Here is a 14,977-nt window from a genome sequence, read left to right on the forward strand (position 1 = left end):
TAAAGCGGTACTAAACTGCACTGGAAATGCAAACCGACCTGTGCCGTACTGAGCCGAGCCGAGCCATACCAAGCAGCGGAAAAGCGCCATTAGACTGTGTTTCTGATTAAATAAAGCAGTAATTGATGACAAAAATCACGAGTATGTTTTGATTTAAAGGTCAGAAGCTATAGCTTACATGAATAATAATAAAAAAAAAATTAACAAATATGACACTTTTAAATTAAATCATTTTTATAACGATTTATTCATTAATGTGTATTGTTATATTTTTTAAACAAATTATGAGCTCTAAAAGATTTTTCAGAATTTTTATAACTCTTTTGCTTTAGACCATTTACAAATGTTAAATCTTAAAATAAAAAGTTAAGGTTACTACTGCATCTTTCTGAAAAACAATGCAGCGATTGATAGTTTATTTATAGTTATTTTTAAAGCTTCAATGTACTGTTATTATAAAATAACTTCTTTATTGTTTATTTAATTCTAACATATAAGGTCTTGTTAAAAACTAACCAAAATTAAAAATAATTTGCTTATAATTTCCACACAGGATAGACTTGGTGTTGTTTCGAAACAAAAGGAAATATATCGGCTATCGGTCAAAAAGAGATGAAAAATATCGGCATATCGTATATCGGCAAAAATCCAATATCGTGCATCCCTAATTTTTAAGTGTCAGGTTGTGTAGTCACGTCACAGATTTCCTTCCAAATAGCGATTGTTTTGATTTTACTTATAGAGGCTGTGGTTGAACCTTTCAGCTGTGCACATACGATCAGCTTTTATTTTTGACTGTATCATTGTTTCTAAAGCTGTAACTGACTGTAGTGAAGATGTTTTTGCTGCTGACGTGCAGATTTTCTCTTGTTTTGACATTGTAATATTTGTGCAATTATTGTCAAATTAGATTAATGTATTAACTAAAGGGCTATAAATATAGCATTGTGTGGTGCACTACCATTCAAAGTTTGTACTCAATAAGATTGTTAATTAATACATTTATTATATAGAAAAAAGAGATTACTTCACACATTAATTTAACCAAATACTTCCTTCTCAAGATTTCACAGTATTTCAGATAAAGGCTTGTGTAAACCTGTTTCCATGTTGAGGTTTGGTTGTGAACCTTGTAACCTCCATCCATAATAGGGGAGATATTAAAAACCGTTTTATTAGCCCATCTGCCCCTATGCAGCAGCTAGCACTGCTGGGAGATCAGGAAGTGTTTCTCCTGAACAGAGGTGTTTTGATAGCGTGCAAAGGCAGCAGCACTTCTCTTGTCCTAACATGCTGCTGAACCCGTTTACCTCATTCGTTGGAAGGATTTATATATTTTTTTTCATGCACATTGCACTACCATGTCAAGTCCTTAGGTAGCTAAGCAAGTATTGCAAGCGCTTTATGGCACGTGTGCATCGCAAGCACGAATGAACTCACTTTTCTGACTAAATGCCTCTGGAATGCCACCCATTCCCCTTTTATTTGTTCATTTGCACCTGTGTGTGTGTATGTCAAGGATTATTGGTGTGCTGCTAAGCTTTGTTTATCTTCTTTAAGCCAACCTGAGAGCTCTGCTTTGATGTGGGCTGCCAGTTTTTAAAAAAGTATCTCTTTGGCACAGGTTTTTTCCGCCAATGTGTATTTATCCGTTTGTTTGCTCTCTAACCCGAGCAAAATCCAAATAAACCTTGCAGCATGCATGTCTTAATTATCTCCAAATGTGATGCCATCTTTGTTATTGCCAAAATAATTTTTATGATTCAGAACAAATAGTGCTGCCGATCAATCTTTCTCATTGTTTTTAAATCAAATTAAAACTAACTTTAATTAATCAAAGGAATTACAAGTAATACATATGTGCTGTTGTACACCTTCATTGTCTTTTTTGGTGAACTGATGAAACATTGAAAATATGTCGTCCCCTAGAACTTTAAGTGGTTGAAAAATTGACTTGTATTTTGTTCTATTAGTGTGTCAAATTGAAATAATTCTGCAAATGTCCATAAAAGAACAATAGTTGCGGGCTGACAGATCTGCTTGATCTCTATCTTACAGCACTGAGTGTGTTGAGAAGAAGGAGGACCCGGATGTGTTCTTCTGCTGCTGCGAGGGCAACATGTGCAACGAGAAATTCTTCTATAATCCTGACATGCAGCCAGTTCAGAGTAAGGCTCCCCTCAGCGACACAAACAGCAAAGTCTTTAAGGGTATTGGAAGTTCTTCAGATATACCCCTTCCTCTGATGTAATTGTCCTGTCGGTGTGAAACCCTCCTTTATGTCTTTGTCTCCTCATAACCTATATTACCTCATAACCTTATTATCAAAATCATCAATTACCTTGAAGAACCTCTCAGGCGTTTTTCATGACTGTTCATGTCAAAAATCATAACGGGCTCACTGCTTTTCCTCTCCATTGTAGTGTTTGTTTGTTTTTTTTTCTCTCAATGTGTTTCATTTCCTGAATTATTTGTGCTGCAGCTTTTTTTTCTGCCACAATTCAATGCATAAGTGCTGTATAACTCTACAGTGCATGTAGAGTCTGTACATCAGTGTTGTGTGCTACATGTTATTTATGAACATAAATCTTTAATGAAAAACTTGCACATTAGGAAGACCACTTACAACATATGCACTTTCTCTATTACTATGTGTTGTGATATTTACCATTCTTTATGCATTTAGCAGAACATCATAACATATCAATGTTTTGATGTTTATATTAAATTAACTGGCTGTTTAGGTACTGGTTTTCTAAAGTGTTATGGTGTATGTTCATTATTATTTCCTGTTGGAATATTGCAGCTGAAGTTGGTTCGGCATGTTTTCAATATCCTTTTAAGAAAGTGACATTGAGGTTCGGTTTCTGTGAGCTATTTGAGTTTGATAATATCTCATGGGTATGCAATTTAGCTTCTGAATAGATATTGCAGTTAGTTCATTGTGCCTACTTTCTATAGTTTTACCTTGAATTTAACATTTGATTCTGAAATATCAAATTACAGATTTGCTTTTAAGCAAAAGATGTTAGATGTTCAGATAATTGTATATTTCGTTGATGAAAAGATATGTTTATGTTAAAAAAGCTCTGTTAATTACTCTGTACATTGGCTCATATTCATATCTTAATTTTTTGTGACCACTGCACAGCTCAATGGCTGCAGATTAATCTGCTTTTGAATGAAGGGCTTGTTGTAGTCGTATGTTATCTTACTGATGCAGCTCATCAGGCTTTTTCATGTTTCATAACCTTTACTTCAATGCGGATGAAGTTCTTTTCAGAGCGGGAGGTTTCTCTGTAAAATCAAAATTCATTCTTGTGATGTTGCTGCAACTGGCGGCTTTTATAAAGTCAGGTGCTATTTAATATCAGAATCGCAAAAAAAACTAAGCATGCCTATGTGAACAAGCTCAGACACATTGGATGGAGCTAAAGCAGATGCAAGTGATGAACATGAAATATCTAGCTTAAGCATATTTTTTTTAAATAATCATGGAGTAGCTGTTAAAGTTATCAGAATGTTTGCTAGGTGTTTTAGAGGTAGAAATGCATCTGTTTTTCTTTTATTATTATTATTATTATTTCTTTTAAGTAAACCGTACATTCATATTAGTTTTGTTGTATTAAAAAAATGGAAGGCGACTTTATGTTTGACAAAAAGTAGGCCTGCTACTTATTATTTAGCATCGTTAAACCAAATTGTAAGGCTGAATCAGTTATAATGTTGAATTTTTGTGCGTTTGGGAACAGAGTGATTGAATAAATAGTAGTAAAGTTTTACATTATGTTTCTCTTCTGAAATGTCTAAGCGTAACATTACAGATTTTGAACCATCTTCATCCGCTGTAGTAGATCCTCAGAATACATAAACTGAACATTAGCATGGCTTCTGAACAACCATCTATATTGAGCGATTCTGTAATTTGGCAACTCAGAGCTGTTTGGCTTTCATCCATCCATCCTAAAATGAAACATTTAGAAGACCGTGCTGCATATCATATAGAAGACATCAGTTTGCTTTGCTGTCTTTAAGCTTTCAACAGCGTAACGTGCTCTCGCAGCCCCAGAGATGACCGTGTCTTTTAGATTACCGAGGCTGATCTGGTCGCTTTATCTCTTCTGAGTAAACACTGACATCAACATCCTCTTAACTAAATGAGGGATGGAGGCATGTCAGCGAATACAGACCCAGCGGTTCTAATCTACTGGCCCAGTGCTCTCAGCTCCCTGCAGGGGGGCAGTTGTACGTTTCAGCAATCGTGATTTATGATCTGCCCACCGTCTCTTGAAAACATGGCCTGATTTAGTTGCGTGCAGTACTGGTTGTGTTCCGCCTGATGAGTTTTGACACTACAACTGTCGGTATCAGTGCAAATGCAGTGGGTAGAAGAGTCTTCAGTACTTCAGTAGCAGAGGAGGTGGGTGGGGAGGGGGGTCTCACTCATGCTTATGTAATGGGTCTATTTCCAGCACTGACTCACTCCATATGGAATGATCTTGATATGAAATGCAAAAACCCACAGGGACATGAAGAGTTGAACAAAGCACACTGGAGTTTCTCAGAATTCGCTTTCTGCGAGCATGGAGCTGTGTGCTTTTTATGACCTTGTGACCGGGTACTCTCATGCCCCACGGCTGCGTGTGGCCATTCTGCCCGCTGAGTGGGGGAAGGGTAGAGTAGGGTTGGATGAGAGTGGGTTTGTTGGGGGTGGATTTGTGTGTGTGTGTGTGTGTGTGTGTTTTCTTGTGCTTATGGATTAATCCAGAGTCCTTAACTCACTTCCAAGTCCATAACTGGCACGAGAGAGAAGAAATGGCATCATGAATGAGATCTCTCTCTGCTGGACCAAAGCTAATACGGGTTCAGCTGAAGTTCGACCGGGTGGGTCGCGCACATGGTCCTGTGGTCAGCCCGGGGCGAATGGGAAATGCTCTGCCATAACATAAGAGCAAGGGATAGCTGCATCTCTGGCCAGCAGCCACAGCCCAATCCTATCTCTGGCACTAGATGCAGAGAAACCGAGGGCCACCGTGTGCACTGACTAAGCATGTGTGCTCTTCTCCCTCAAGCGCACACTTGTGCAGTTCTGTTGAACCACTCTTAACGGGAATTTGCATTTGCATAGATGCATGTGCATTGGAATAAAGCTGTTTGCATAAGGCGTAATCTGTCAGCAGCCTTCAGAGAATCAGACCAACCTTTTTTCAAGGCTGCTGTGAAAGAATTGCAATTAGCGAGTTCAAAAGGTGTAGGACATAAAATAAGTATGCAGTGAGAGTTTCTGAGTGTACACCGCATATCTCGTTAATGCGACGTATAGAAGGTGTGTGCTAGACTTTACATCCATCATCTGTTGTGTTCCTCTTGAGGGAATTAGGAGCAAACTCTCATCTGAGGTTCTGCTTACTAATGCTAATGTAAGCTGAAATCATTCTGTCAAATGCTGAGGTCATCCCTTTTCACATTCATGTCACTTATTAAGCCAATAGAGATTGCAATAGTGTGGGTTTCCAAAATAGAATATGTGTATTAGGAGGGAAACTACTGTAACAGCCGTAACTGGTAGAATGCAATAAGCAAGCATATTTATATACATAAAAACTGTCATATGCATGAGAGAAATCCTTCAAAATATTTCCTTATTTAATTTATTTACATAGCTAAAACAACTGCTAGAAGACTAAATGTATATGTACTCATGACAGAATATAGGAATGTGTCTTGTGTGAACGTCCTCAAAGTCAATTCCCAGTTATTCCTAATCATATACACTTTGGTTCCAAAGTTTGGGTTCAGTAAGTAAATTTTTTTTTTTTTTTTTTTTTTCAAAAGGTACCGTAAAGATTTTTTAACCACTTTTGACTTTCTATTCATCAAAGATTTCTGTAAAAAAATATTTAGCTTTGCCATCACAGGAATAAATTATGTATTCAAATATATTAAAAGAGATTTTTTTGTATTATAAGTTGTAATATTATTTCACAGCAGTACTGTTTTTACTGTATTTTGTTCAACTAAATGCAGCTTTGGTGAGCAAAAGAGACTTCGTGAAAAAATGACCGACCCCAAACTTTTGAACAGTAGTGTAATCGTGCACCTATTTAAAAAGTGTTGATTGGTACTGAACTCTCTCATTCTTCTTCTCTCCCTAGCAACATCAAACCCCTTTACCCAGAAGCCATCACTGTTCAATACCCTTCTGTACTCCATCGTGCCCATCATGGGCATCACAGCCATTGTCCTGCTTTCCTTCTGGATGTATCGACATCACAAGCTGGCGTATCCGCCTGTTCTGGTGCCTACCCAGGTAAATTGATATCTATACTGTATAATGCATGTGTTTTGATTTACTTTTAGTAAAATGAGAGTAGTGTTTCAATTCAAAATATGGAAATACTAATGTCAGTGTATCACATGCAGCACAATGTTGCAAAATCCATCTGCTCTTATCACTGTAGCTCTTGAGTTTCAGTGTATCAGAACATTTTCATGCCACTAGAAACGGTGCTATTGGGAGCTGTTATTTCCCCTGGGCAGCACCTCCTGTTGATGTGAATGACAGTGATTTCAGGGATCTAATGTGCTCAATGTCACACTCACTTAAGCTCAAACACACTGTCAGCTGAAATCAAACTAGATCTGTGAGGACACGGTTGTGTTTCAGTGCCCTCTTCTCCCACCAGAAAGACGAGATAACAGAGCTGACATAACACAAGACATGAGCAATCAGGTGACCTTTACCCCTGTGTGAGACTAGTGTTGAGAGTCACATCTACTTCTGAATTACACAATAGATCTTTATAGATTTAGCCAGTGAAGTCAAAATCTGAACTGCTGGGTCAGCCTGAAAAAAATCCTTACTGTTTATCCTTAGCCTTGCAGGGACATCTTTAGCAGCTCAGAGTAGATGCATTTATGTGTGCTGGGCTGATTATATGGTCTCTGTGGTAGCACAAAGGGTTACCTTAGTGTCAGGTGAGCATTTGGAATTCCCCGATTGAGTTTCAGTGTCATGTAGGCCAGATCTGACAGATGAAACATCCCCACAGCGCTGCTGATATCGAGTATCATTATCAGCCCAAACTTGTTTTTGATAAGTAGGGAACTTTATTAGCTCTTAATGCAGCCGTCAGAAGGCCTCAGGGACTATTACAACACTTAGTTAATATGAAACTGCATTTGCAACTTCCCTAATGGTATATCAACTAGAAAAATTGAAAATTTATTTTCAAAAGAAAGTCTTTTTGGAACAAGAGAACATTTTATTTTGTCATTATTAATTATTATTATTATTTTGAAAGAAATTAATACTTTTATTTAGCAGGGACACATTTAGCATTGTTACAAAATATTTCTATTTCAAATGAATGGTGTTTTGAACTTGCCCTTCATCAAAGTATCTTGAAAAATTAAAGAAAAGGGGAAAAACGTCTATTAGAATGGTTTCTGAAGGATCATGTGACACTGAAGACTAGAGTAACGGCTGCTGAAAATTTAGCTTTGCCATCACATTATAAAAAAAATACATTTTACCATAAATTAAAATATAAAATAATCATTTTAAATTATAATAACATTTCACAATATTACTGTTTTTACTGTATTTTTGAGCAAATAGATGCCGTCTTAGTGAGCAAAATAATCATGCTGGCCCCAATCCTTTAAATGGTAGTTTATATACTAGTGTACTTTTTGTACTTTTTGTTTTGATCAATCATTTCCTCTAGTATTTTGGTTCTATCTGTCACTCTACTGCGTCCCAAATATTGCAAGATTGCCAGAAACGATTTTGTAATGTGTTGACAGGAAATGTGACGTTTCACAAAGTGCCACAAAGAAATCTGCTTGTTTTGAAATGCTTATAAATGTGTTTTCTTTGAAAATCTTTTTCATCGACTAAGACATTTGAGTGTAGAAAAAGGCTTTAGTTCTCTTTCTTACTTTAGTGATGAAACCATTACTGTCCAAAAGCTTGCTCAATGTCTGTTGATAAATAACATTTAGCTTTCTTCTGACTTTCAGAGGAGCTATTATAATGGTGGTTGCTACATTTGTGATATAACCTTTCTTTCTACTGTTCAGTGCTAAGCTAGAAGAGCTAAACTCGTTTGTACAGCTCAAGCTAAACACGAGTAACATGAGAGCTGTCTGACTCAATATTTATTACTGTTTGCTCTTTTTATTTGGTTAAAGACTCCTCTCTTGTCTTCCTGTAACTTCTTCTTTTACTCACCGATATGGTCTTTATAAACATTTTCACTGCAAGCCAGAAATACACGATACATCTTTAACTGTGCACGGTGGCCTGATGGTGGTTGCTGTGTGCATTTACTTTGGGCACTTTATCAACATATATGAGAATCATTTTATGATGCCCTTAGCAGTTGTCATCAACATTGTTTTGAATAGCTCTGATTGAAATGTTTCCCCATCAATTCTCAGGCTGTTTTAAAGCATGTAGTTAAAAATAATGTCTTCTTTTGAAACATTTGGCCCCCAGCCTCCACTTTAGAGTCTCATACCATTTAAAAAGCGGAGAGTAGCTTCTTGATTATTTAACGGTTTTCTTACTAGGACCCAAGACCTAACATGCCCCTCAGGAGAGAGAGCACAATGTGCTTTAACCGCATTAAGTGCTTGGCTTCACTGTGAGGACAGGAATTTTTCGTTTCTGGAAGGAAAGACCATTCAGGCAGCTGCATGCATTTTGCAGAATTTGCAGAAACGGTCATTGGGTCAGATCCTGTATTCACATGCAGGACCGTTTTTTTCTGTTCAGATTTTAGTTCTTGTGCATGTGCCTAAACTCATTCCACATCTATCTTGAGTTAAGTCACGTTTCTTTTTTTTTATACTCATCTTTTTTTGTGCTTTGTATTTTATATTGCATTAGACAGGAAATGTTTTGGTATATGGGGAGGGAAGATGTGAAAACTGCTATGAAAAAACATTTTCTTGTTGTCATTTTGTTTTTAAGTCATGATTAAAATGTTCCTGTTCCTGTGTTGGTTGTCTGACAAGAGTACAATATTATATTGTACTATAAATGGGAATGCAGATCTGTTTTACTTCCTGATTGGTAACAATTGATGCCCGATTGTCTTTTAACTTTTGCTTTAAATGCTTTAAAATCTTTTGTGTTTTTCTTTTGAATTGTTCAGAATTGTTCCTAGTTGACAGTTTTATTTGGTTAAGTCTCTCAGAATCTTGTAGAAATCTGGCAGTTGCTGTAACAAGCAGATTTGGCCTCAGGTATAATCAGCAACCGTTGAGTGGTGTCCTTGGGGCTGAAGGTTCATTCTTTCCAGTTATATTCACTTACACAAAGTTAAAATCACAGACAAGCCAAAAAAAAACATAAGGCAAGATGTTTAATCGGAATATCTACTTGAGGCCCACACCTGCATCAGTCTTTGCTGTTTTATCTTGTGAAGCATGTGCTCTGGGCAGCATAAGTGGCACCAAACATAATTGCAAAAATAAAATAAAAAATACCCAAATCATTGGTTGGACAAATAGATTGTCCCATCCCAAACACAAGCCATTGGTTGAGTAAATGTTGCTATGTCAGGATGTTTTCAGACAAGAACAACCTCTGAATGCCTTACGTGTAGTCTCTGCACATTAAAGTAGAACGAAATACTTTAACTTTAAATATATATATATATATATATATATATATATATATATATAGTGTATATATATTTAAAAAGTAGTGGGTCCTATCTTTTGGCTTGACATAAATGTTAAATCTTTTGGACAGACGTAATTGGGTTAACCTGTAAAATTGTATTGTGTTGGCCAGCAAGTGAAAATACCTACAGAAATATTGAGAAACACATTAACTCGTTCTTGAAGAAATCGTTAAATTCCCCATCACGTCTTTCCATCTCATATGCGTTAAACTAAAACTAACACTTGATTTCCTCTTTCCTTCCTCAACTAGCACGCCTTTCATATAATGATAGAGGTAAGAGAAGCCTGACTCATCTAATTTGTTTTTTATTATTTTTTATTCAAGATTATGTTGGAACCTCATTTTAAACATTTTCTTTTTGTTAGCACATTTTCCTATAATATCCCACTGGTTTTATTTTGCGTTTATCCCTGCACATTGCCTCATCAATCTGTGATGTTCTGACTTTCAGTGCACGGATAACAAAAACGAAATCCTCTCTGATTCGGGGGATTCAGGCAGAGATCCCTTGATTTAGGTGCATGGTAAAATGGCAGTACTGAGGTTAAAAATGCACGTCTCCAAGCATGCAGCAAATGTATGCCAAAATGAATGTTATGAATGTGGGAATGGGGAACAGCTTAAAGTGCTTTTATTGTACTTAACCTATAAAACATTTGCAGTCATATTGAAAGATTCATGGCAAACTGTCATATTGCATCAGTGTCACCCCTTGGACATTTTCCGTTTCAGCACACACAAAATACAGATGAAAATCAGTGGTTTGATACCTTTGAAAGTTGTGAGGCTGCTGGTCTCTGCAGCACTCATTTGCAGTTTTGGCCAGAGAGGCAAAGCTCTTAAAAACTAGAATGGACTAAGATTATTCCCTGATGAGTCCTGAGCTGTATTTACATTTGCATGAATGTGCTTCTTGACAGATGTTCGTCCACGAGTTAACTAAATCTACAACAGCGAAATATAAAAATGCCTTGCTAGTTTTAAAAGGGTCAGGGAAACTGGATTTTTCCCTCCCAGCAAGTAATGCAGTGGTATAGTGATTATATAGATTATACAGTTTTTGTTTGTTTGTTTGTTTTTTTTCCTTCTTTTTTTCAGAAATCACTTTCCATATCACACTAACGGTGAAATCAGCCTGTTTTCTTGGGGCTAGAAAAAAAGTTGAAAATGGTCAGGAAAAACTGAATTATGACCAGGATATTTAACTTTTAGACCAGGAAACCTTGACTAACATTATAAGTGGACCTCAGGGGGGAAATAAAATTCTGCAAGTGTAAGATATTGCCCTTTTAAAACCTTTTTAAATCACTTCGTGTTCCCAGAGGGTGGTTGAACAGTAATGTTGGGCAGCCCAAGACCAAGTAAAGGAAATCAACTGGTCATTCAGTGTTTCTGGAGCCAAAGATTGTTGCCTGATTCCTCTTGAGATTTAGTCCATCCTGAAGGTATAATATAAAACATCACATTGCTGCTTTTATCCACCTGTGTGCCAGTACTGATAAGAAACACTCTGGCACTAAGAAGTCTATTTAGTTCTGTAAGGATTTAGCTCTGTGTTACATTGTATATATGCTGCCTACGCTTCCATTTGTTACAGCAAACCGTTGTGTATTGCTCTGGTCTAAATATGTCTTTCAAATGAATTGCTGTATGTAAATAATTCACAAGATCAAAAGCCCACAAAATGTCCCAAGTTATCCCAGATGCATTCTATGCGTTCTTCTTAAAGTAATAGTCTTGGTAAACAGTCATGGACCTTAGGGTGGCTTTCTGTTAGGTGAGAAATCTTTTTTTTTTCTTTTTTTTTCATACATATTTATACTTAACAGTCCCAATAAAAAAAAGGTTTAATTTATTAAATGTATTAAAAACTATTCAGACATGAATCAATATAAAAATGTCCATCAATGAATACGTCTGAATTGAAGGTATTTGACATATCACAAAATAACGAAGCCACATCTTTGAGTTGGCCTTGTATGCTGAATTCAGAAACAATCCGACCTGATTGATACAGAATGTTTGTGTATAAAAGAAAGCAAACGACATATCTGAAGAAGTATTGCTTAAATTATCTTTTCTTTTTTTTCTTTTTAAACCAGTTATTCAAAGTATAGGCTGAGAAATGAGAATTAAGGGCGTCAGTGGTATGAATAAATACCTGTATGAATTGTTCACATGGAAGTCACATGCAAAACAATCGTCTCCGCTGGACTTTTTCCACTGGTCTCTTTATTTTCAAGCATTGAATAAACCAAACAACTTCAGTAACCTGCGCTCTGACATACTATATCTGCCACAGGCGTCTGGGTAGATGGATAGCCTTCTTAAATTACCTGTGTTGTTTTTCTTTTTCTCTATTTTAGAAAAGGAATGCTTTAAAAATGTCAGTCTGTGCCTCCATCCATTGCAAGGGGCAAACGCTTCCCATAAGACCTATTGTCGTCATGTTTATGACTGGTGTCTGCTTAGTGACTGACGTTTAGGCAAATGGAAAAGTAAACATGACCCTGACCCGTGTGGGTGTAGGTGTGTGAGGTCAGTGTGAGGGTTGATTTCTTTACGTCCCCCTCAGGAGCTCAGTCCCTCCCGTACCTCCATCCTCCCTCATTACGCATTGGCTCTCTCGGTTTGTGTAACAGCAAAGCTTTGCCATCTCAGAAGTACTCGCTTTCTCGCCTGCGTCCTCACCGTTTCGTGTTTTTCTTCTCTGCATGATGGATGTTCTGTTCTTTAACCTTGTCTCCACCCACCCACAGTCATGCGATGTACTTTTCTCCAGCATTTGTTTCCTTGAGGACTTGGAAAAAGTTAGTTAACAACCCAGATCCATATGCTAAGGAGTCTCAGTTCAGAACAATCGTGCCTTCCCCCCCATGTTCAGTTGGTGGAAATGTAGGCCACATATAAAAACATGCCTGTTCTGCATTTGTCCTACTTCTGCCTGAACTCCAAACCACAATCCAGCAGGTGCTCTGTGGACAGTCTTTCTTCATCCTACCTACTTATTGGGCATTTGTTTCAAAAGGAGGCCAAATGAAGCTCTTTTTTTCTCTATTCAAGCACTTACGACGAACAAAGGGAAGTAGGTTATTACTAGGCCTGGGTTTTGACACAAATTTCACGATTCGATTTGATTCTCTTTCACAAGCTTGCGATTCGATATAATTACTGATTCTATTCGATTCAATATCGATTATTTTGGACATATATCAGGTAGACTACATGCCAAATAAAAATAAAAAAACTCCACTAATGCTGTAAAATATAGGCCTACATGAGAGTCAGTTGGTACTACATTACTATAATATTGAAGGTTAAAATTGACTGATTTGTTAAAATTACACTTAATGGAGTTTTTAAAATAATAAAGTTATTTATAATTAAATAATAATATTTCTACTTCAGTTAGTTTTTTTTATCTATAAACATAATGGTGGCTGACATAACTTGATGAATGGATTTATTCAAACATAAATGAAACATTGAAGAACAGTCAAATTTATAATGAATATGTTATATGTTGCATATATTTAGCAAAATGCCCCTCTCTACAGCTTATTTTTATATCTGACTAATGAGATTATGGTCAACGAATATGTTTTTTCTGAGGTAAATGTGACGTTATGTGACATTGTTTACAAGACGTTATTTTGACATCTTTGCGCGGCTGAAACACTGATTGAGCGATTAAATGAGACAGGATACAGATTGTAAAGTTGTACTCTGTCTTTTCATTTACCTTCGGATGTTTAGTCATGTTTATTTTGTGTTGAAACTGGTATTAATGTGGAGGAGATGATCAGTTCTCTCGCACTATGCACTGCCGCGTCTGTTGAGCTGAGGCGCTACAGCGATCTGTCACTCTACATTAAACAGCGCCAAAAAGGCATTTATTGTTTGAATACTGCAATAAAATGGACAGAATTTGAAATCTGAGACTTTGTTTCATATTAAAAGTACCAAAGCACAATGCTTATTGCAATATATTGGATGGGAAGTGCCCTTCAATGATATGTCCATTAACTGAAAACAGGCTATACTAATCGATTCTTGGGATTTAAGAATCGATATCGTTCGGTAAAAATGAGAATCGATTAATATTGTGATATCGATTTTTTTGTTTTTTACCCATCCCTAGTTGTTACAAAGTTTTAAGGGGAATTTCAAAAGACACCTGCGAAGAATGTATTCGGGTCATTTGTCTTCCAGCTATGTTTTGCTTATATTTGATTAAAGAAAAAAGAAAATGGTTTTTGGACCATAAAGAAAGTGTTGCAGTGTCATTAAGTTAATTAAACAAATTGTTGTATTATAGACATTTCTAAATGTTAAATTTTTTATCTCATATAAATAAACACATTATATATTTATATAACGCATATCTGTACTTTTTTTTTTAAGAAAAGCAATGATTTATTATTTATTGATTATTATATGTATTTGTCACAGAACGGCCAGGCTCATCACAAAACCAATTACCACGATCCGCCTCACCTGAGTTCTGATCACCTTCACCTGCACCTCATCACCGCTACTATCACCACCCTCAATAAGAGCACCGTCCTCAGTTCACACAGTTGTCCGATCTTGTTGTGACTACAAGGAGAGACCGCTTACGAAGCTACTAGGCTGAGTGTACTTCCCTACCTGTCGTACTTACCTTCTGCCTTGTTCCTCTTCATCCACCCCGCTCTCAGGAACCAGCTCCTGGTGGCTACCATCTTCCCCGAGCTCGAAGTAACTCCGGTTCACCACGGACCTGCAAGTTAAGAAAGGGACGGTTAGAATCCCTACGATCGATCACCAAACTCACGGAGAATCACCACTCACCTGTTCTCACATCATCCACCGGTGCTGGGAAATCACCAAGACTGTTAATAAATATTGTCACTTGAAATACTTACCTTTGTGTCCGACAGTTCCATAACAGAAGATCGGACCAAGACGGCATCAAGATGAGTGTTCCAGACCCGTTTCAGGAACTAGTCGACACACTCAAAAGAATTCTAACCCGTCCAGCTTCATCACCCTTGCCAGAATCAGTTCCCACTCCCGTCTCCACCATCGCCAGCTCTTCTTCTCCAGTCATGTTCGCCAGTCCCATGGCCCGACCAGCGCCCTACTCAGGTGATCCCGAGGAGTGCAATGGCTTTCTATTACAATGTTCATTAACCATCGACTTACATCCACAGATGTTCCTCACGGATCAAGCGAAAATAGCGTTTGTGGTCACTTCCCTTAAGGGACCTGCTTTAAGATGGGCAGAGACAATAC

At 37.2% G+C, this 14,977-nt stretch overlaps 1 protein-coding gene across 3 annotated transcripts in view; it reads left to right on the plus strand.

Moving 5' to 3' along the window:
• acvr2aa (activin A receptor type 2Aa) overlaps nucleotides 1-14,977 on the plus strand; it is a 59,774-nt gene that overhangs the window by 25,063 nt on the left and 19,734 nt on the right. The window contains exons 3-4 of one of the 3 annotated variants that reach the window (XM_079427125.1): nucleotides 2,059-2,210; nucleotides 6,156-6,310. In XM_079427125.1, the coding sequence (XP_079283251.1) occupies nucleotides 2,059-2,210; nucleotides 6,156-6,310 (307 nt within the window). The remainder of the gene's footprint in view (nucleotides 1-2,058; nucleotides 2,211-6,155; nucleotides 6,311-14,977) is intronic. The other 2 variants (XM_079427126.1, XM_079427127.1) reach the window with 2 other exon arrangements.

This window comes from Barbus barbus, assembly GCF_936440315.1.
Source record: "Barbus barbus genome assembly, chromosome: 10".
In the NCBI taxonomy this organism is placed as follows: Eukaryota; Metazoa; Chordata; class Actinopteri; order Cypriniformes; family Cyprinidae; genus Barbus; species Barbus barbus.